This window comes from Pelodiscus sinensis, chromosome 32 (genome assembly GCF_052426305.1).
Source record: "Pelodiscus sinensis isolate ZL-2025 chromosome 32, ASM5242630v1, whole genome shotgun sequence".
NCBI lineage: Eukaryota > Metazoa > Chordata > Testudines > Trionychidae > Pelodiscus > Pelodiscus sinensis.
In genome coordinates, this window is record NC_143083.1 from 4,884,332 (window position 1) to 4,907,694 (window position 23,363).

Genomic DNA, 23,363 nt, shown 5'->3' on the forward strand with positions numbered 1-23,363 from the left:
AAAGGGGACCCGGGAAATTACAGAGCAATCTGCCTGCCTTTGGTACCTGGAAAGAAACTGGAACAAAGTTTTCAACGACCGATTTGCAAGCACTTAGAGGATAATCGCATTAGAAGGATCAGCCGGCGTAGATTTGTCAAGCACAAATCATGCCAAACCACCCTAATTTCCTTCTGTGACAGGTTTAGTGGCCTTGTGGAGAAGGGTGAAAGCAGTAGATGTGGTATATTTTGATTTCAGTCAGGCTTTTCACATGACATTCTCATAAGCAAGCTGGGGAAATGTGGTCTTGGTGAAATTATTCTACGGCAGGTGCACGGCTGGTTGAGAGGCAGCACTCCATGAAGTGTGACCAGTGGTTTGCTGTCAGACTGGAGGTGGGTCCCACATGGGTCACTCCTGTGTCTGATAACGTTCAGCATGTCCCTTTAACCGTGCAGTGGAGCGTGTCACGTTTGCAAGCTGGGAGGAGTTCCCTGCACGTTGCAGGAGAGGGCTAGAAATCAAAATGACCTTTACAAATGAGAGAACTGGTCTGAAATCAACAAGCGACTGCTAGTGGTGGGGCCAGAGCTCCGGCCCTAAGGACAGGGCGGTGCTGAGGGCTGGCTGCCCCAGCCCCACCTCCTCCACCCCAGGCTCCACCCCCTACAGGAAAACGGAGCTGCCCCTTCCCCCTTGCCCAGGGGCCAGCAAATCTGCACTCCCCCTCCCCTCCGCCCACTTCCAACCCTTCATTGATTGCCCAGAGCACAATGATCACCTTGCACTAGATATATTTTTATTCCCGCTATCCCTGACTAGCCAAGTTTGGATCAGTTACAGCTCCCGGCGACAATCAACTCCACTTCACAGTTTTCTAGCAAGAGGGAAGGTTTTATTAGGCACAGCATATGGACTCAGCTCTAGAACAGTGCAGGTCATTATAAATACAGTCGTTCCCTTCACAGTCAGAGTGTTGGGTCCCAAACACGCTCAAGTAGGTGGGGGGGTGGCTATTACGTCTGTCCTCAGATGGCTTGCTTTGTCCTTCTACATTGTCTTGTCATTTGCATCTTCCGCTCCTACAGAGCTCTAGGTGCCTTCTAAAGAAGCAACCCAGCTATCACCTGTGCCCTGCAGAGCCTGCACCGTAAACGGAAACGCCAGGGTGAGCTATACAGACAGAAATAGAAGGGACCAGGTGGAACAGAGACCAAAAGTTAGCTCAGATGTCACAGCAATATACAACCCTTGGCTAACACCTGACATCAGACCACTGTGTGTTTGCTGCTGGGCCCTCTTAATGAAAGAGTCGGGTAAAACAGAGGGTGGGGTGTTGGCACTCGATTAATGAGGTAGGTGGGGAACGGCCAAAGCCGAGGAAATTAGTCCTTGGCTGTTAGGGGGTGTTTGAACTCTAAGTCTTGAGCAATGTTCCCTTTAGTTTTTTCCATCCATGTTCAGAATAAATTTTATTATGTGCACCAGGGCATGTGCAGGTGTGCACCACTAGTCAAAACACATGCTGCCACCTGTAGGCGCTCTGCTAATCAGCTGGGCAGCACCTGAATCTCTCCTGGGTGGCCATGGGGAACACCGCCTTTGAGCCATATCCACAGTTTTCAAATGGCCACCTTCTGTCTTCAAACCAGCCCAAATCAAGACCCCAGACCAGGCATCCCCTGACCCTTCCAAATCTGGATCTGGAACCAGAACCATTATCCATTGCTTGAGCTCATATCCCTTCAGAGAGCAGATGTTATGCCACTCCTTAGCTGGGGTGCTCAGAGCATGGACTAGGTAGATCTTGAAGGAACTCCGGGCATGTCTACACTAGGAAATTATTTCGAAATAGTAACTCCCGAAATAATAATTTTGAACTAACACGTCCACACTCCCAGGAAGCCTCAAAACGAGTCTGGGGCAGGCTCCTTGAATGTGAACGAGCTACCTCGACTTAGAGCCCCAGCAAGCCCTGGGGAGTAATGACTTGGAGCGACTCTGGGGAGTGGTTATTTCGAAATAGCAGCAGCGGAGCGTCCACGTGACGGCTCTTTTGGAATTAGCGTTATTCACCGAGGAGAGCAGGAGTTCTTCTTTCGAAATAACGGGCTTGGTGGTGTGGGTGCTCCGCTTGTTATTTCGAAATGAGGGGGGTTTCTTTGTAATAGCTCCGCTGTGTAGAGCAGGGTTCATAGAAGAGCCACAGAGTTAAGGATGTTAGGGAAGGATGAAAGTTGAACATAACTAAGCATGTATAACTTATCGAAGAAAAGACCAAGGAAAGTGCGTGATAATGATGTACAATATTTGAAGCATGTCCCTGCACAGAGGGGCTGTGTCTATACTGGCCAGTTTTTCCGGAAAATCAGCCGCTTTTCCAGAAAAACTTGCCAGCTGTCTACACTGGCCGCTTGAATTTCCACAAAAGCACTGACTTCCTACTGTAAGAAATCAGTGCTTCTTGCGGAAATACTATGCTGCTCCCGTTCAGGCAAAAGTCCCTTTTGCGCAAAGCTTTTGCGCAAAAGGGCCAGTGTCGACAGCTCAGAGTTGTTTTCCGCAAAAAAGCCCCGATCGCGAAAATGGCGATCGGGGCTTTTTTGCGGAAAAGCGCGTCTAGATGGGCACGGATGCTTTTCCGCAAAAAGTGCTTTTGCGGAAAAGCGTCCGTGCCAATCTAGATGCTCTGTTCCGAAAATGCTTTTAATGGAAAACTTTTCCGTTAAAAGCATTTGCGGGAAATCACGCCAGTCTAGACGTAGCCAGGGAGAGGAATTCTTTGAGCTTGGCCTTACGGTCTAGCCAGGTACTAGAAGATGAAATTAGCCTCAGGGAAATTTAGGGTGGGAAATCAGGAAAAATTTCCTAGTGGAACCGTCTGTTAGACTGCAGAATAGTCTCCCAAAGGAGAGGAGGGGAGCCCCATCACCTGGAACACTTGAAGTCTCCGGAATACATTGGGCAATCTGGCGCTGATAGTCATGGACTTGAAGGCTTAACAAGTCCTTCCCATCTCTAGCTTCTTTCCAGATCCTGGTGCAGTGGCACCAAGCATCTCGGTACAATTAGAACATCTCTTCAGAGGACCAAGTCATTCCTCTGCCACTACCCGGAGATCAAGTTCTGAACAAAAGGCTGTCCCTGCACCAAGAAAATGCTTCCAGGAGTGACCAACATAGGGCTGTCCCTGTACTCCTGGGTCTAGTGTCCTATGGTCACTGTCCATCTCAACGCAGCTCTTCCTCCAGTGTGTTTGCACTGCTTTGGGGACAGGCAGTGAACACAGTACCAAGAACATACTGCAGGAACTGCCATACCAGCACAGAGCACTCGCCCGTCCGCTGGGCCCCAATGCTTTGCAGAAACCCAGGCATGCACGTAGGCCTCTCATGGTGCTACTCCATGGTGAGGAGCGTTCTCACAGAGATGGGGATGCCCTTCAAACATGACAGAAAGAACATGTGAGAGTTATCTGGCTGCTTTCACTTCCTGGGGCTCTGTGGCCGCCGTTAGCCGCTGGCAGATGCAGGGGACCCATTGCAGACGGAGCACAAGGAGGGGCAGAAATCCGGCTGGATTTGTGAGCAGACACATTCATCAGATAACTTACTCGGGGTGAATGATTCGAGCACCTCTGCCCCTGAGACCGAGGGGTACCCGGAGGCCTCTGGTTTTGGATAGTGATCGTGTGAATCACAAAATTTTGTCATGGAACTCTGCTCGGTAACGAGACTTCCCTTGCTCTCTGCTCTGTTACTAACTGTAAGTCCTGCTGGCTGCCTGGTTCCCAGACAACAGGGGCTACTGCCGCTTGCCTCTGGTGGCCCTGGTCTTTCGTTTGAAGCTGTGGCAGCTTAGGGTTTCAGCTCTGGGCTGTGTCTAGGCCACACAGTTCTTCTGGGAAAAGATACTCAAATTGCGAACCACAGTTTGCGTGTCTTTCTCAGCTTCTTTTTTTAGAAGAGGCTTTTCCGACATTTGGCCCATCTACACTGGGCCAAATGTGTGTGTGGGGAAGGAAATCCCTTTTTCGGTACATCCCTTCTTCCTCGAAAAACAAGGGTTACAGGGATGCCGAAAAAACTTTCGGAAGAACAGATGCATTCCATGGACGGGGCAGATACCGCCGGTATCCTGGAAAAACTCTGCAGTCTAGGCGTACCCCCTGGAGTCTCAGTTCAGTGCCTGCTGTTGGCCAACAGCCCAGCTGCTACCTAGACACTGTCCACCCCGCTCTGGCCGCTCTCTGACGCAGTCTGAGCAAGGCTCCCCCCTCTGAACAGCCTAGTCCATCCCAGAAGCTGCTTTGATCCATATTGGCAGCATTACCGCACGGCCACGTTCCATCTGGGAACTGAGCCAAAGGGCCAAAGCACACCAGTAAGCAGGTTGACTGTCTTTACTCAGGCACTGTCTTGTTTGGCAACATCTGCGATCCGGCAGGATTGTAGTGAGCCGGGATGTCCACTGAGCATGGGGGTGGCCAAGTTTCCCGCGGTCCCAGCCCCCAGCCCTGGCGCTCAGGTTTCTGTGCTGTTAGCTCGAAGTCACCCCGCTCTAAGTATTAAACTGGTGACCCTATCCCCAGTGGCAGCCGGCAGCGGTATCCCAGTCTGTGCCACGCCCATTGGCCGGAAATGGTGATCCGTGGCCACTTGGAGCTGATCTCACCAGTACTGGCAGCCACGCAGGTAAATACAGCAGTGGTGGCCCACCAGGTGCTACCCTTGGTGAACTGCTGCTGTGTGATCGCCCACCCCAGCTCTGCCACGCCAGCCACGAGCCCGCTGGCTCTCAGCTAGGGCTACAGAGCAGACTCCTGAGTCTCACTGTCAGTGGTCTCACTGCTACGAGGTGGGACCCCACAGCCAGCAGGCGTGTGGCCTCCGTGGCCAGATGCGCTGACGGCCAATCACTGCCTACTGTGCCATTGGGCATGAAAACTAACAGGCATTTGCCATGCCAGCCTGCTTGGCCCCGGCTCCGGTGGGGAGGCCTTTGGTATCATTTTCAAAATAAGACAGTTTCAAATGAGAAATTTTTTTGGTCACATGTCGGGATTTTTTTAATTATTGCACAATATGGAAAAAAAATCTTTTGGGAAACTTTCTTTAAAAAAAAGCTGAGTGATAAACAAAACGAAAGGTTGTTGATAGAATAATTCATTACAAAAGGTTTAAAAAAGAGAACGTGTTGCCTCCTCCCCAAAAATGATGTAACAAAAAGAGAAACGATACCCATTAGGCCGCGCTGCTGCGGGGTAAGTGAAATGGACGTGCTCAGTCTAAAAAGAATTGAGCAGTGGTGGGAAAGACAGTGGGCTAGATTCTGCTCTGGTTTCACCCCAGTGTAAATCCCTTGCCAAGCCAGTCCCCGGACCCGACTCCACATTCACGCCAGAGTAGCGGAGATCACATTGTGGGTGCCTGCTCTGCAGAGGGGGCTCTAGTGGGGATGTGCAGGGGAGCTCTGAAATGTGCAGGGAGCCCTGGCGCTATTGCAGGGAAGACAAGGTAGCAGCCTGCTCCGGGCATGCCGAGGCGGCACCGTCCAAGCATCGCTGTTCATTTGAGGTTGACACAGGCAACGTGGAGAAAGCTTTCACAGTCCCATTCCGAGGGAAAGAAGGTGGCAACGGAGCAAGGGGGTGAAAACGGCAGCTGTCCCGAGGGACTGTAGTAAGGGGTCGTGCTGCCAGAGTATCATGCGCTGCTCACCGTGCCCATCACCCCAGCCTCCAGCCTCCCCTCCCACCTCTAAGCCAGACCCAGCCTTTTGGCTCCGGGCGTGAAGCCCTAAGGCCTGTGTTGTACACAGAGCGATTCTGGGGCTCGCATTCGAACACAACGTGAGGGCCGGTGGTGCCAGGACACACCCATCCCACGCCCACATCTCACATGTTCAACGCAAAAGAAATTAGTTTCCCTCTTGGGTGCCCAAGATAATTAGACCCCCGCTCGTCGGCTCCCTCCCTTCCGGCCCCCTAAGTCCGCCCGTGAGGGGGAGGGTTTCCCCCGCAATCTCAGCGGGAGTCGGAGCCCCCCTCCTCCGCGCTGCTGAGGGCTTTAGTCTTAATTCTGAGTTTGTGAGGCAGGGCGGAGGAGCTGCGGCCCCTCGGAGGGTCCTCCCCGGGGCACAGCTGGCTGCAGCAGGGGAGGGGGGATATTTTGGGCACTTGCTGCTCATCGTCTTCCTCGAAGCCGCTTTTGGCGCCTGGCTGCCTGGCCTCCTCCTCGCCGGGCGAGGTGCCCGGGAAGCGGGCGCTGTCCAGCAAGGGGAGTCGGCAAGCGAACTTCTCTAGTAGGTGGCAGTTGAAGTAAGGGGAGCAGAAGGCGGATTTGAAGGCTGGTTCGAGCCTCTTCGGCGGGTGAGGACTTGGATTATACTGAGGGCTCAGCAGGGTCTGCTTCGGGTCTGCGCTCTGGAAGGCCCTGGGCAGGGCCAGGCCTTTGTAAGCGAACTCGCTGGGCTCGGCCAGGCGGGACACCACGCCGTTGGTCCGGAAGCAGCCCTCCCGAGACAGGGGCTCTGCCTCGAGGAACGGGGCGGCCGCCTTGTGCCCTCGGAGGTAAATCCCCAGGAAGTCCTGCACGGAGCCGGCCTGGTGGGCGTAGACTTCGGGGCTGATGAGGCCGAAGTGCAGCTTCAAGGCCAGCAGCTCGGCCCGGAGCAGCGCGTTCTCCTCGCTGAGCGCTGCCAGCTGGCTCTCCATGGCGAAGTCGTTGAGGCGCCGCTTCTCCCGGGAGCGCTTGGCCGCCTCGTTGTTCTTGCGCCGCTTCTCCCAGTACATGGTGTCCTTCTTCTCGTCGGGCATGAACTCCCGCTTGCGCCGCGAGGGCCCGCCGGCCTTGCCCGGCAGCAGCTTGCTCTTGCTGGGGTGGAGGCCCAGCTCGCCGAAAGCGCCGAGCGGCGCCAGGAAGCTTTCCATGGCGTCCGACCCCGCCGCTGCACTCTGCCGCTGGCAACCTTGGGAGGCGGAATTCAAGCATCCGTTACAAAACTGGCACCGGCTCATTAGCATTCTCGTTTGCATACAATTATACGTCTTTCTGGAAGGGCAGGGGGCCGGGGAACCTCAGCGGTTCTCTGAGGCCCTGCTGTGCTGGGCGCTGCACAAACAGACCCAGCAGCCGGTCCCTGGTTCGAATTACACCCACTCTCCCAGCCACTTTTGGAGCCAAACGGGCACTAGCCCGCGTCCTCACTTGTGCCTGTGAGCACGTCTGAGCAAAGGGGGAAAAGCCGCCACCTCGATACTAAAACGTGGCCTTGAGCCAACCACATTGCTGCGGTGTGCAGCACCCTCCCCTGCCAGGGACCGCGTTACGCTCCTTGCCCCCCGGAGATGGCAGCAGGGCGATGGAGGAACCCTTCTGTCGCGCTAGCTGCTGCCTCTTGGGGAGCTGGGTTCCCAGCAGCGGTGGAAAAACCCGCCTGCCGCTGCAGAGCCATGCAACGGCGACGGGCCGGTTTTGCTGGCTCGTGGGGGGGCGGCTGCACTTGGCTGGTGCAGCGTTAACACGGAGAGGGCAGCGTTGGGACAGCTCTGAACGTGCCTGGACGTGCCCTCGGGGCGGGACGGGGGAAGAGAAAAGGAAGAGTCGTGATTCTTTGTAGGTCACCAGTCAGGGCTAGAACATCAGTCGCCTGAGCTCTACAGGTGGAACTTCTCTCGTCCGGCCCCCTCGGGACTGGACCGGTGCAGAACCAGAGAATTTGCCAGACCACAGGAGATCAATATTGTCTAACAGCATCACCAACGCTCCCCCTGCTTGCTGGGCTGCTCTAAGACATGGAGGGGTCAATTAGAGCTGACTAACGGCACCGAACCCTGAGAGCCAGGCCTGGTGGCTGCAAACACACTTTATAGGGCCGCAGGAAACTTGGCCACAGCCACGATGAGTGGACACCCGGCTGACTCCAATGCTGCCGGACCAGGGAGGTTCAACCTGTGCTTTGACATGCTCTCCCTCCAGGCAACTCTCCTACGTTAGAGTCGGGTTTGAAAACGTGGTTCCGAGAGTTTCAGGCACCTACAAGTGACTAAACGCCCCCCCACGACCCGCTCGCTTGTGACACTCGACATCCTGGCTCACGGGGGCGGACAGCCCCTGCCTGGCCCAGGTTCTAGTGCATGCTGACGCGCTCACCGGGCTCGGGCAATGCACCCAGGGCTGTCCCTAACCTCCGCCCCCTGCCCCACTTCTTCTTACCCCCCTCCACCTCCGCCCCCTTCACTCTTTCCCCAAGCCCCGCCCCTGCTTCACCCCCACTCCCGCCCCCACCCTGCCTCTTCCAGTCCCTGCTCTGCCCCCTCCCACCCCATTGCACCCCTTTCCCAACTCCCCCCCGAAGCAGTGCAACCCGGGGCATTACCAGGGGGTCCGGCCCAGAGCAGCAGCAGGGCTTGGGGTCACCCCCGCACTCACCACAGTGGCTCTGCTGCTGCCCCACGCCAGGCCCCCCTCCCAGGTAATCACCCAGGTTGCCCAGGGCCCTGCAGGCTACATCAATACGGGGGAACATCCCGTCCACAGGACAGGTGGGGTGGCCGCCGCAGAGGCCCCCCAAAAGCACAGGGCCTGTGGCAACCGCTCCAAGCCGTCCTGCAGATGACACGGCTCTGACTACAGCGTAGGTGTGGGGCAGGGCCGGGGTCTGGGCTCTAGGACCCTGGAAGGTGCAGCCCCCGCCTGAATGTCCCTCAGCCTGAGTCAGCTGCAGCGTTGACATCAGGAGCCAATCAGGAGTCACGCCATCGAGTCAGTGGCAGGACCCCGCCCAGCGGTTAGGCCAGGCTGCAGCTGGCTTATTCCAAATGCATAAAGGCTCCTGCCCTGAACTCCCCGGCGCTAAACAGCGGCGCTGCGGCGCGTGCGGGCCGCGAGAAGCAAAGCAAAGGGATCCTGTTGCCCCCTGAGCAGGCTGGGGAGCCTCTGTCTTTGGAGCAAACCTCCTTCTGGCGGCAGAGCGCGGAGGGAGGCCGGGGCTCAGGGCACCTCTGGTTTCTGATAGCATCACGAAGCAGAAACACTCTTGTTTCAGGGCTTAATCACTTACCAGGAATCTGGGGAGCGTATTTGACGTGACTCCTTTTCTTAAATGAGTCAAAGCTCAGCATGCAGCTTGCTCCCTGTGCAGCCCCATCCCCTGGGTGCGTGAGAGGCGCTGGCTTCCTCCCCGTGCGCTCGCTTCAGTGGCCTGGCATGCAGGGGCCCTGTGAAAAGAAGCTGGATGGTGATTTTAAGTTGAGCTTGACACAGCCCTGGCGGGGCTGATGGGGTTGGGTTGGTCCTGCCTTGGGCAGGGGCTGGACTCGGTGCCTCCCGAGGTCTCTGCCAGCCCTGGGATTCTCGGATTCTCTGATTCCAAAGTCCCGGTTTCCCGGGAGCCTGGTCTCCAGCCTGGCCCGGTTTGCTTGGGCCTGCAACCCCGAATGGGTTTGCTCCAAGGTGGACGTGGGCCTGTGACTGCCCAGTTTGGAACATGGCAGGTGCTGAACGTGCGGGGGTGGGAGTCCTGGACGAGGGCCAGGGGTCCCTTTCAGAACGTAAGTGCAGTTTGGGATCTGCCTCGGACCCGACCCCCTGCCACGCCTCCTTCCCCGCCCTTTCTCCAAGCCCTGGCCTGCTCACACTACCCCTCCTTTCTCCCCCATCCCCGGGCTGGCCCAGGAGGTTGGGGTGCAGGCACCGGTTTGGGTGGAAGGGCTCGGGCCACGGCAGGGAGTTGGGGTGCAGGTGGGGGCTCAGGGCTGGAGCAGGGGTTCAGGATGCAGGCTCTGACAGCTCCTGGGTGGTGGCGCAGTGGGGCTCAGGCAGGGTCACCCCAGCCACTCCCTAAAGCAGCCAGCATGCCCAGCAGCAGCTTGCCTGCAGACACGGCCCCACACCCCTCCTTGGCTGTGATTCCCCATTGCTGCCCAATGGGAGCGGCAGGGGCAATGCCTGCAGGATGGGCAGCACGTGGAGACCCCCCTGCCCCATCTCCCCCAGGGCCAGCCACTGGGGCAGGGGGGAGTCTGCCTGAGCCCCACTGTGCTGCGGGACTGCTGGCGGCCGAGCTCCGGGTTTGGCTGCAGGAGCCTCGGAGATGGAGCCCAATTCGAGCAGACTCCCAGCCAGTGCTCCGCCCAAGGGTGGAAAAAACGAGAGGGAATGAGTTTTGTGATGCGCAGATGTGCACCACCCGTGGAACCCAAACTCCCAGACGTCTGGGTTTTTAAAAGACCAGCAGGATCATTGCTCCCGCCATGTCAAGCATTTTAAAACTCACTCCCCCTGAATCAAATGTAAGCATAAGAGAGAAATTGAAGTCAGGGACTGCACAGTGCAGCCCGAAGCCTACGCTAAGGCACGCTGAGAAGTAACACCACCACCACAAGTATGTGTTGGGTCCGGAGACGACTGCGCCAGACAGTGTGTGTGTGTGAGTGACAGAGACACACACAGTGTGTGTCACACACAGTGGCGGAACTGAGCAAGCTCCCTCCATCTCCAGCCCCGTCATGTCCCCCTCTCTGTAGAGAGGGGGTGCAGGGGTGGGGGAAATGGGTCACCCCAATACCAGTGCCGCCTTCTCTGCCTCCCCCACTCCGCACAGCAAGCGGGAGCGGCATAGCAGTGGGGGAGGGGCAGCCGACGTGCCGACACTTGAGAGCCTCTGGGCCAAACCTGTCAGGGTCCCCCGTTAGAGGCTCCAAGGTCTGCCAATAGATCCGGATCTACTGGTCAGTGGCCACTGGCCTGCAGAGAGAGGGGGTGCTGCCGCAGTCGCCTAGCGGTGGGGCTAGGTCGGGGGTGGCTGGAAGAGGCAGTCCCAGGAAGTTCTCTGAGGCGAGATTTGGCCCTTTAGGTGGGGGATGACGCCTCTTGTGCTCGCCGGCCCCAAACGCCCCTCGTCCATTATCTCTCCAGCCAACAAGGCCTCACGTCTCTCCCTCAGCCGCGCTGCAGCCCCCGTCGCCCTGGGTGTCGTGCAGCCGGGGTCCGCCAAGGCCGGGGCGGCAGCGTGATGTCAGAACAACATCGGCCATGCGTTTAACGCAGCCAGCGTTTCCCGGGCGTTGGCATGGGCACCTTTGCTCTCCGGCTAGAAATCCAGAGAGACGTCCTCCCCAGAGGCACCCGTCAGCGCAGGGGCTGCCATACCCACTCAGGACGCACCCTCTCCTCGTCCAGCATCCCGCCTCTGGGAGAGGGCCCAGCCCCAAGTTTCTGAGAAAGGTGACGCCCTCCCTCCCCCCCCATCTTTCATCTACTCTCATGTGACTTTCGTGTGCATGCGAATCAGTCCTGCCAGCGGGTGCTCCCTTCCAGAGAGAGACATTTTCCTTACGCCGCTCATGCCCGGAGTCAGCGTAGGCAGAAGGAAATCAACATTTGTCCGAATAGCTTCCTCTTCCTCGTGTTATTGTACACAGAGGCTACGTCTAGACTGGCATGATTTTCCGGAAATGCTTTTAACGGAAAAGTTTTCTGTTAAAAGCATTTGTGGAAAAGAGCGTCTAGATTGGCACGGATGCTTTTCCGCAAAAGCACTTTTTGCAGAAAAGCGTCCGTGGCCAATGTAGATGCGCTTTTGTGCAAAAAAGCCCCGATCGCCATTTTTGCGATCGGGGCTTTTTTGCGGAAAACAACTCTGAGCTGTCTACACTGGCCCTTTTGCACAAAAGTTTTGCGCAAAAGGGACTTTTGCCCAAACGGGAGCAGCATCGTATTTCCGCAAAAAGCACTGATTTCTTACAGTAGGAAGTCAGGGCTTTTGCGGAAATTCAAGCGGCCAGTGTAGACAGCTGGCAAGTTTTTCTGGAAAAGCGGCTGATTTTCCAGAAAAACTGGCCAGTCTAGACACAGCCAGAATCTATACAGAGTTTACACCCTTTTTTGCAGCCTCTATAGCACATCAAGCTCAGAGGCTCTCAAACTGTGGGCTGGGGCCCCAAAGCAGGTCATGAAATGGGGCCTCCGGGACTGGCATTAGACTTACTGAGGCTTAGGGCCAGAGCCAAAGACAATCCCCACTGTCCGGGCTGAAGCCCTAAAGCTTTGCTTCCTCCCAGGAGGATGGGGCGCAGGCTTTGGCCCCCTGCCCAGGATCAGACCCTCTTCCCAGGGCTGTGCAGTTAATTTAGGTTGCGATGCAGTTTGAGAGAGCCCAATCTGGAAACCTGTGTTTCTGTGCATGGAGGAGGAAATTCCTGAACTCTGAGGAACTCTGTCTCCAGAGCCAAGTTTTACAGTTGGTTCATTGTAAGTTCTAGGACCAATCAAAAAATAGGGGTGTGAATATCCATGACCGCGCTGGATGGACTGATTCGCATTTACACACGACCCCTTTGTATCACTCTACAAGTGGGTATAAATTCGATTTGCACTCATTTCTATACAGCCACTTTATACTGCATGAGAGAGTCCCATTTACAAATAAGACCCCTTTAAAACTCACTAGCAATGAAAACTGGCCTTAGCGTTCACGAGTCCATCTGGCATTTTGGTTCAGACCTCTCTTCCCTTTTTCCCCCTTAACTCCACCCTCAAAGAGCAAATCTGCGCAGACTCTGATAAACTGTGTTCTCCCACAGACTGCAAGAAGCTCTGTCGCATAAACTGATGTGTAACCGAAACTTGTTCACCACAGATCTCGTTATTTAAACAGCATAAGCACCCTGATAAATTAGTGAATTTCACTTTACTATGACCAAAAGTGACTGGGCAACCAAATGGCAAATTAAATTTAATGCTGATAAATGTACAGTAATACACACTGGAAAAAATAATCCCAACTATACAAACAATATGACGGGGACTAATTTGGCTACAACTACTCAAGAGAGAGATCTAGGAGTCATTGTGGATAGTTCTCTGCAAACATCCACTCAGAATTGCAAATAGAACATTAGGAGTCATTTAAAAAGGGATTAAGAATAAGACAGATAATATCTTATTGCCTCTATATAAAACCATGGTACGCCCACATTTTGAATGTGTACAGATGTGATCACCTCATCTCAAAAAAGATCTATTGGCATTGGAAAAGGTTCCGAAAAGGGCAACAAAAATGATTAGAGGTTTGGAATAGGTCCCATATCTGGACAGATTAAAAAGACTTAGACTTTTCATCTAGAAAAGAGGAGACTAAGAGGGGAGGAGGGAATATGATAGAGGTCTATAAAATCATGACTGGTTTGGAAAAAGTGAATAAGGAAAGTTATTTATTTACTCCCACAATATAAGAACTAGGGGTCACCACATGAAATTAATAGGCAGCAGGTTTAAAACAAATAAAAGGAAGTTTTTCTTCACTCAGAGCACAGTCAACCTGTGGAACTCCTTGCTAAAGGATGCGGTGAAGGCTAGAACTTTAACAGGGTTCAAAAAAGAGACAGATACATTCATGGAGGTTAGGTCCATCTATGGCTATTAGCCAGGATGGGTAGGAATGGTGTCCCTGGCCTCTGTTTGTCTGGAGGTGGGTGACAGGGGAGGGATCACGTGAGGATTCCCTGTTGTGTTCCCTCCCTCTGGGACATCTGGTATTGGCCACTGTGGGCAGACAGGACACTAGGCTAGATGGACCTTTGTTCTGACCCTGTATGGCCATTCTTATGTTCTTGATGGGTAGGACTCTAGGCAGAGTTAAGGTTGCTTGACATACTCTCTGTTTTCCCAATGCACAGATTTTTTTTCCATTTTGTTTGTTATCATTACTTAGAATGTCTTGACTTTCCATTGTTTGCTCATTTTCCATCTTTAGCTTTCCATTACTTTTTGACCCCTCTTAAGTCATGGATGTTGAGGTACTAATGTAACTACAGCTCAACAAGGTTATGGTACGGGAATTCTCCTAGCCAAGAACAGGAGAACCAAAATCAGAACATTAATCTGAGCATTAGCAGGGAATACAAAGGTGATGACGTAGAGGTGCCTCCGAAGTGGGCCATGAATCTGGATTTCATTTTAGGGCGAGAGGAGTTTGTTGTTTGGTTGTTTTTTTCTGAAATGAAAAATCTATTTTTGAACATGAATAAGCTTAGCTCAGGATATTTGAAAGTGTGTGCGTTTGTGCAAGTTGCTGTGTTATTTAACTGCCTCCCCACACAAACATAGATACATGCGCACACAGATACATGCACGAACACACACACAGACACAGAGATACACGCGTGTGTACACACATACGCAGGTACATGCACGTAATGTACTCCCCAGCCCCCTCCGAAGTTAAAAGTGATACAAAATACTTGATTTTTAAATACTCCTCAAAATAAATCAGAGGACTTAAAAATAAAATGCAGAGGATTTAAATCAGGGCAGAATTTGGCCCGTTGATGTTACTGGCATTACTCCTGACTTAGGCAGGGGTAACGGAGGTCAGAATTCAGCCTATTGTCACTTCAGAACTACAGTGGTATAAAGTGAGATTAGACTCTGTCCCAGCGAAGTTACTCTAGATTTCCACTGGTTTCAATGAGATCATTACCTGCCCACAGTGAGCATGCACCATGTTCACAACAGCCATCGTCTGCAAAAGTCCAATTAACTATTACACACACAGACCCTGTGTTGTGAGCATATAATTAGTAAATACAGTTTCATTCTACCCTGCAATTTATCAACTTTCTTAGTAACAGAAAACGCAATCTGTGGTTTGGTAATATCTCAGATCACACTAAAACTTTTGACCTATTTAAGATAAAAAGGTTACCAAGTTCCAATTACTCATATTCTTGAGCTCATTGTATTCGTACTAATGCCGTGGTTATCAGATGCTATTGAGGAATAAACTTTTATTCATTGTTGGACTGGTTTTTATTTCTACAAGGTTCCCCGTTGCTGAAAATCACTTTGAGGTTCCAATGAATTCAAAACCAAAATTAACTCGGAAATCATCCTAACACAGCCCTGAATTTTACAATGGTCTGTTTAAGAGCACAAAAAAATTGCTGGAGCATATGGTAAAACAAAAAAAGCAGTCTTGTAGCACTTTAAAGACTAACAAGATAGTTTATTAGGTGATATATTAGGTGGAATATATGGGTTTGGAGACCTAGAAAATCTGGTTCGTTGGGCACATTCTGATTTGGAAGCAGATTATGAGATTTTGAGGCTATTAAGAAGTATGGATTATAAATATATCTCCTGCTCTCCCTTTATCCAAACCCTCTTTGTTTTCATTATGATGAAACTGGTATTTTGGTATATTTGTTGCACTGGGAAAAAAAATATATTTTTAAATGATGGATTAAAAGCAAATTGAATCCTTAGTTTCTGGGACTTCAGAAATGCAAGTTGTTCACAAGAGATATGATAGATTACAAAATGAGCCCAAAGAGGGCAATGAATTACATGTATTACAACTGCACAATGTGGAAATTTATAGCTCTTCAGCTAGAAACGTATTAGACCACCTCGTCCATTTGTACTGCCAGCTAGGGATGATTTTATAGTGTTTTCTCCAGACCTTTCATTCCACCAAATTTTAAATGAGTCCAGCAATTGTGTTTTCCCATCATGTCCCATAAGCAACTATGCTATAGCTAGGGCTGATTGGAAAATAGAGGGGTTTTTCCCATGCTAATTTCTGAGGGAAATAATTTTTTGATTATTGAAATTTTCCACAAAAAATGTCGGCTTTTTTCAAAATATTGAAAACCAAAATATTTCATCAAAACCCAAAATATTTTGGCCGAAATCTTTTCAAGATTTGGCTGCTCGATTTTTTTCCAGCAACATTTCCAACAGAAAGCCAACATATTTGCAAAAAATTATTTAGTTTGTGCAAATCTGATACATTTAACCAACGATTGAAGAAAGACGGGAACTGGACGGGCCATTACATTCAACACCCAAATGACGCCAAAAGCTGAGTATCGGGCACTTACAGCCCACTTGATTAGCTTCATTTAGCGCGGACGATTTAAATGACACAGGTTTTTTTCTTTCTTCTTCTCTTTCCCTCTCCCTCTCCCCTCTTTCTCTGCTATTTATTTGTTCCTCTGGACCCCTTGCTCCGTTCATCTGAAGAAGTGGGCTGTGCCCACGAAAGCTCAGGACACCATCGACATTTTTTGTTAGTTTCTAGGGTGCTGCAGGACCATTTGTGGTTTTTTAAAAAAATTTTAGTTACAGAGTAACACGGATACCCCTCCAAGTAAAAGAAGTTATTTTTTAATAATTTAAGCAACGTGGCCAGAACTTTTCTCCCGCATTGACCAAAGTTAAGTCCAGGGTAATTCCATTGATACTAGAATTTGGACTAATAATTATCCAATAATTAATTATAAGTATCCTTTCAATAACATATGAGAAACATAGAACAAATATACAGTTAATCATTTCTTTGTTGAGGTAGAGGCATTTTTTTAATCTATATGATTGATTTTGTTTTCTCTACTTGGTTTCTTTTGTCTGACTAAATGAAATCTTTAACCTCGAGGTGAAAACAATGTATATGGCCAAATAATTCATAATTTAACCCTAAACTAGTCACCTATATCCACATTTAGGCATCTAAATTAATTTAATTTCCAAAAGTACTTAGACACCCTTGGATCCATTTAACTTCAGTGGAAGTTGCGGGTGCACCGCATTTCTGAAATACTTTTACTCACCTACCTAAACATGGATTTAAGTACCTAACATTTGACACTCAAATTTGAAAAAATTCCCCTATATTTTCCCATATATATACACACACTGGTGTTCTCTATATGTGCATGTGGTTCCTAAAAATATTTTCAGAAGTAACAACTACCTTTAGAGCAGTAGTGCGCAAACTTTGCCTGTCTTTTCCCATTACCTGTAATTTGTAACTTGTTTTGCAAGTTGGTAGACGGCACGAATAATTTATTTTCATCCCTAAATGTATAAAACTAGGGACAGGTTGTTAGGAAGTGGTATAAACACAAAATATTACAAACCACAATGAAAAAAAAGTATCACTCATATTAATTGTTCCTTCTTCCTCTGCCCTGCAGTGGGACTGGGACCCCGTGGGTTCCACGGTAGTGGGACAAAATCCTGCAAGCAGTGCAGGAGCAGGGGGGAGTGTGCACTGTGGAGTGGGACAGCAGTAGTCCACCCTCATAGCAAACAATATGAATGTCCAAGGCTCCAGCCACTGCTTTTCAGATCACCACCCCCACTCTGGCCACCACCAGCAGTACAGAAGTCGGGGTAGCAGGGGGGTGACAGCAAGTCTTCTGTGAACAGTGACTGTTTTTCAAAAAGGCCAAAGGCCAACATTTCTTCATATTCTCCCTTCCCCCCGCCCAAAAACTTTTTTGTGCCTCCCACCCTCCCCCAGTTTGCACGCCACTGTGTTAGGAAATAAACGTCACTGAAAGATGCAAATTAATTGATGAGAATTAATGTGCTGAGTAATTTACAAAAGTATCTGAGTCGATCCATTTATTTCACCCTTCCAGATTTTCACCATCCAGTATGCAAAGTTCTTTGGGTGTGCAAAGTCCCCCCCCTGACACCAGAGGAAGGCTTGACGGTGCAAGGAACGCTGGAGAAATGCTTGCTACCAGTTCCACTGCCCTAAATGGATGGTCGATCCAATTTCTCCTAGGTCTTCATCAAAGTCACATTTGATCAGCTAATACCTTGGGGAGCCAACCTTGGGGATTTACATCGGCAGGACTAGTCTTAGCTCAAGCAAGTAACACCGTTGACTAGGGTGGCAACGTCTCACATGGGTAAGGACGATTCTTCTCAGTAAGGGTTCGCAGAATCCTACCCCAGTTCCCCCAGCACAAAGAGACGCAGCCTATACAAGGTGGCAGAGCTAGTCCCCTGGCCATGTAAAAAGGGCCCTAAAAAGAGCGAATGCAACGTAAACCACTTTACAGTTTGTTCATGCTATCAGAGCGATGGAAGGGAACTGCAGTGTAAATATCTCTCAGACTCCTTGGTTTCACTTGCAGGTTTAATGGGAAGCCAGTCACAGCACAACAGTCTGAATCTGTGTGGACATTAATAGCGTGTTGCCCATAAGACCCACTTCAATCTACAAACAAAATTGCCCCCCGACTGCAAACAATGTGAACGTCCCAGTCAGCAGCCTCACTCTGAATTGCCCAGGACAATTTAAATGCGTAGATAAGGACTATACATGAGTGGGAGGAGATAGTCCTTAGCTGAATCACGGTTGTGGCTTATAGAGAAGCATAATGAAAAGATTCAAACAGGTCCGTAAGCTGCAGTGCAGAGGGCAGAGCAGTAAACACATTACATTTGACACGTGTCTATGTTTTAAAATGTTTAGCAATTCTACTCTAAAAAGAATTGGCGCCCTATAGGCTGTGGTACTCTGTTCACACTGGTGTACATCAGGAGTGAATCCATTGCAATTCACTGGTGTGAGAGGAAAACCAGCCCCCTCAGCGAACACTGTTGCCCCTGATCAAACAAACTCATCCCATTTTTACCATTACACAATATGCACAAGCGCTGCAGAATGCTACACACCCATTTCTTCATACCAAGACAGACGGAAAATTCCATCTGCTTCATACTGACTCTGGTAGAAACTGTTGTCCCAGCACTTTCTTAAAAAGTAAAGATCAATACACAGAGATAAAGCAAAATAATTTTCTGAGGGCTGTTCCAGCTCTTAAAATGACTCCTCAGCAAGATATGAGAAGCGATCTCTACGCAAAACAACCATTTTCTGCTCAGGGCTATACAGGCTCTCCTCTTGCAGTGGGGCCCTGTTCAGCAAAGCTCATAAACGGGTGCTGACGTCCATCCCAATTAACACCCACATCCACATTCATGGGGTAATGTTGTACCCCAGGAGTGTATATGTTGTGGTAACTAAAAAACCAGGGGACCTTCCAACCACGCCATTTCAGGACTTTGTCACCCGTACACAATTCAGCCACTTAAAAATTTAAGTTTCCGTGAAAATATTTTTCTGTATCAAAAAAGCATCTAGGGTTCAAATGTACCCCCCTTGTTAGTAGTTCTTTGTACACGCTGGCTTCTAGAGTATCTTGCATTATAATAGTGGTGATTCTGTCTCCCTTGCTAAGCAAGCTGTTGTTTTTCACACACATTTAATTGATGTATGCTCGTGGATAATGCATTTGTGGGGTAATGTTACACCCCACAAGCACATCCGATGTGGTAGCTCATGAATTAGTGACCATCCAAACACTGCCATTTCTTTTCATATGCTCAGTGAGAATGCATCGCACGGAATGAGATTCCTGTTACTTCTTTCAGTTTGCTAATAGGCAATTTTTTTCTGCCTAAAGCATTACAGAATTGTTCTTAGCTTCTGGATGTATTTGGGGGACAAAAGTCCCCCACAACATAATTATTGCACCTTTTTCATCACAGAGGATTTTAAATACAACTTTTTTGTCCTAAACCATTACAGAATTCTTCTTGGTTTCTGAATGCATTTGGAGTAGGAACTTCCCCCTGACACAGTTAATAAAACTTCTTCTTCCACATTGGATGAAGGTTCAATCAATGGAATCTAAGCATGTACTTAAAGATAAGCGGGCACTGAAAAATTGGACAGAATTGGGACTTAATCCTTGTCCAAGCAGGAATGCCATTGGCATGAGGGAGCTGGTAAAGTCTGCAGGGTGTTGGTAATTACAAGTCAAGAAAAAAACAACAAAGAGAAAAGATTTGATCAATTATGATTCACAGACTTTATGATCTGTCCTAAGGAGGTTCCCTGGTGAGGAGTGAGTCTCAGGGGCTTGTGACCGTGTTAAAATCCTACCACCAAGCCTAAGATGGAAGAAGGTGCCTTTCTTGCTAATAATGGGGTCACCCTCTCTCTGGATCGTGACAAATTATCGCTGCCAGTACTAAGATACTCTCAAAAACACTTTAAAAATAGAAAACAAAGACCTAATTACTAGCTTCAGAAATGTGCCAGCAGGACCACCCCAAGGAATTATGGGCTCCACAGTACTATTAAGAGGATGCCCTGATGTCCAATGGCCCCCTGGAAGGGGCGAAGGAACGATATTCAAAGATATGATTTTATAATCTTCAGCAACACGCTAATATTTTAAAGCCAATTTTAAAGTAAAGTCCTGTAGACTAACACAGTACATCCAGAAACTAACTATTTTTGCCGGTGAATTGGTTTCCTTACCACTTGAACGACTCTTTCTCAGGTTTAAGGTCCTGCTCCTAGATCTGCTAGAAGGCTGTTTCATTTTTAAGTTCACTAGAACTAGGCCATTCCCAGAGGAAGATGCACCAGGCTGCGACAGCCACGGATCAGGGATGGGAAGTGGGGAACATTAAGACCCCGAGGTGCCCCACATTTTTGGGGTGCCCTACACCACTGCCGATGCGTAAGAACGGCCCTGCGCAGCAGACGCCGCCAAAAATCAGCTGTCAGAAATGAAAACGTCCCCACCCCCGCTGATAACGCTGAACGCCTCTGCATTCTTTTCACGCAGTTGTTCCAGCCTGCCCAGCCGGAATACCGTGCTCTGCCCTCCCTGCTCCTCTGCTCTTTGCATGGTCGCGCACCCCACTGCAGGGAGAATGTGAAATGCTCCTCCAAAAGGCAAATTGGGGCCCAGGCTGTTTTTCAGCAACAAAATAGATGGGCTTGCTGGCCCAGCACTGGCATCTCTTCTCTTGGCTTTAATTACGAGAAGGGGCTTTTGCTGAAATGGGAAACCAGATAGAGAGATCATCTCCAGGAACCTTCTTACACCTATCTGCAGCATCAACACCCAGAAAACTTATCACAAGCATGGAGGGGACCCCTCAGTTCACCCATCGATCAGTCAGATCATCACCCTCATTTAGTAGTTTGGTAACTTGTGGCACATCTCGGTGGAACTGACGTGTCTGATGTCAGACAGCCACTAAGGGTATGTCTAGACGACAGGCTTCTGTCGACAAAAGTTTTCTCGACAGATACTGTCGACAAAACTTCTGTCGACAAAGAGCGTCTAGACTACATTGAGTTCTGTCGACAAAGCAAGCCGCTTTGTCGACATGGTAGTGTAGACGCAAAGGACAGTTTACATGCAATAACACCTTCTGTCGACAGAAGGCGTTATGCCTCGTAAAATGAGGTTTACCAGCGTCAACAAAACTGCTGAGTTCTGTCGACGTTATGTCGACAGAACTCAGTGGTAGTGTGGATGCAGGTATAGTTTTGTCGACAAAAGTCCACTTTTGTCAACACAGCTCTGTAGTCTAGACACACCCTAAGTGACCTAAGGGCTCCAGAGTCACCAGCCACTGCCTTGCAGATTGCTCTCTGACCCTGGAGTTTTCCTTTTGTTTTTTCTTTCACCAAGGTCTTGCCAGAGCAATGCCCAATCTCTGAAGACTTTTGCGTCCCTTCCAAAAGGAGCAAAGTCTGAAGTAGAAGCCGGTCTGAGAGACTTTCTGATCCTCCCTCATGTCTTTGTGTGCATGAAGAGCACAGCAGGGAAAGTACAATCGCTCCTCATTCATTACTTGTAAATATTTTCTGTCAGAGGTTTCCCTTTCACTACTTGATCACAGGAAATAAATGAAACGTCGGAGGATTTGGTAAGTCAGAGCACACATCTGCTGTTTCCCACCGAGTCCCTACAGTACATGCCATGGGTGACAAAGAGAGCATGACAGAGGGTGATATTTACCAGCATCTTGGTTCTCTGGCCCAAAAGCAGGTGCCGGTCCTTAGCCCTACAAAAGTTATAGTGGGATGCAGCATGTTTACACTGCATGCCTTCAGGTGTTCAAAATGAAAATGAACACGTAGCTCACTCTGATCGGCCTTAGAAATATCGTCTCCTGTCTAAATTTGATTTCCACTTCTGTCGTTTTCTTAAACCCATTGGACAAGAGGATGAGACGTTGTATTTGGGACAGTTGACTGCTCTGGTGTAACTCCCAAGTAACTCCCCCAGAGTGGCAGGAGTTGTTCCCAATAATACCAGGGCAACTAAGATGAGAATCCAGCCCTTAATGGCTTGCAAAGGAATCAGCAATAGAAAATGTCATCCCCTTCTTTAGTCCATCTCTGCAGCTTTGCACAACGCAGTTTTACTTGACTTAAGCAATGGGGTTATCTGTTGATATTTCAGCTGTTTGGCAGCATGAGAAAAGGAGAGAGAGAAAGAGAGAGAGAGAGAGAGAGTCCCTAGCTTCACTCTTCTACTTCAGCATATGAAGCCAGATTCTGCCCATATTTACATGCACACAGTCCTAATGCACAGATGAGAGTGTGGGGTGGTTTGGGCCTTATTCAGGGCTGGAAATAGACACCCTGCGATCTATTTACTCACCAGATTCTTGCTTCTTATTGACAGATTCTTGCTTTTGCCTGACAGCTCTTTGTTCTGAAACATCCGCGTAAGGAAGGGCTTGTAGCAGTCCATCCATAGACAGAGCAGACGAGGTGAAACATGCCACTGCACACTGGAACATGTGGAAAACCCCACTAGCCCCTGAATTGCAGCCACCTCCAGGGTGGAACGTGGTAGGAGTGTATCAGTACACGTCATTACAATACTACATGAAACGCAGGCCAGGAAGTGGAGCAGAACAGTGCTACCAATGGAAATTGCCAGGGGAATCTCGAGGAGACAGAAAGGGGAAACAACCCAAACTGGATTTTGCTCAGGATGCTTGTTCTCCAGCAAAAAGCACCACGACCAGAGTTTTAATGAGCACAATGTAGCCACATTCTTGGATTTACAACTCACCAGAAAGGTGCATTAGAGTCTTAGGCTACTTCTATACTACGAGTTTTCTCGGCAAAAAATATGTTAATGAGGGACTAATTTGCATGAGTCACAATCTCATTTGCATATCTTCTGCCGATCCGTTTTTGCAGTAGGGGTTTTTGCACAAAAACAAGCAGTGTGGACATTTTCTTTTTGTGCAAAATCCCCTTTTTCCGCAAGATCAGTAAACCTCCTTTTTTGGGGCATAAGGATCTTGCAGAAAAGGGGGTTTTTGCGCAAAAAGAAACTGTCCACACTGCTTGTTTTTGAGCAAAAACCCCTAGCGCAAAAATGGATGGGCAGAAAATATGCAAACGAGATAACGACTCATGCAAATGAGTCCCTCATTAGCATATGTTTTTATTAGAAAACTTGTAGTGTAGACATAGCCTTAGATAAAATGTCCATGCTCAATACTGCAAACTCTCAGGATTTTATCCTGAGTCTCATAATATTTGGTGTTTTCTTTAAAATCTCAGTTGCTTGAGTCACAATTGAGTGGGAATCTTGGCCTTTCTTTTTTTTAAAGTAAGTTTTTAGCTCTTGGGGTTCAAGAGAAAAGCCTGAAAATGGGACTATGAATAGCTCGAAAAACAGAAGGAAAAAAGTCCCACCAGATTTTTCTTTAAAGCAAAAGATTTTAAGACAATTTCATGAT

The 23,363-nt window shown here is 49.5% G+C and overlaps 1 protein-coding gene across 1 annotated transcript in view; it reads right to left on the reverse strand.

The window, feature by feature from the left end:
• Positions 1 to 874: 874 nt before the first annotated feature.
• The window catches only part of NFILZ (NFIL3 like basic leucine zipper), a 29,035-nt gene continuing 6,546 nt past the window's right edge, over positions 875 to 23,363 (reverse strand). Inside the window, exons 2-3 of the mRNA XM_075903181.2 lie at positions 9,046 to 9,202; positions 875 to 6,951 (exon numbers count right to left, since the gene is read on the reverse strand). Of these exons, the coding sequence (XP_075759296.2) occupies positions 6,008 to 6,951; positions 9,046 to 9,106 (1,005 nt within the window). The 5' untranslated portion in view covers positions 9,107 to 9,202 and the 3' untranslated portion in view covers positions 875 to 6,007. The remainder of the gene's footprint in view (positions 6,952 to 9,045; positions 9,203 to 23,363) is intronic.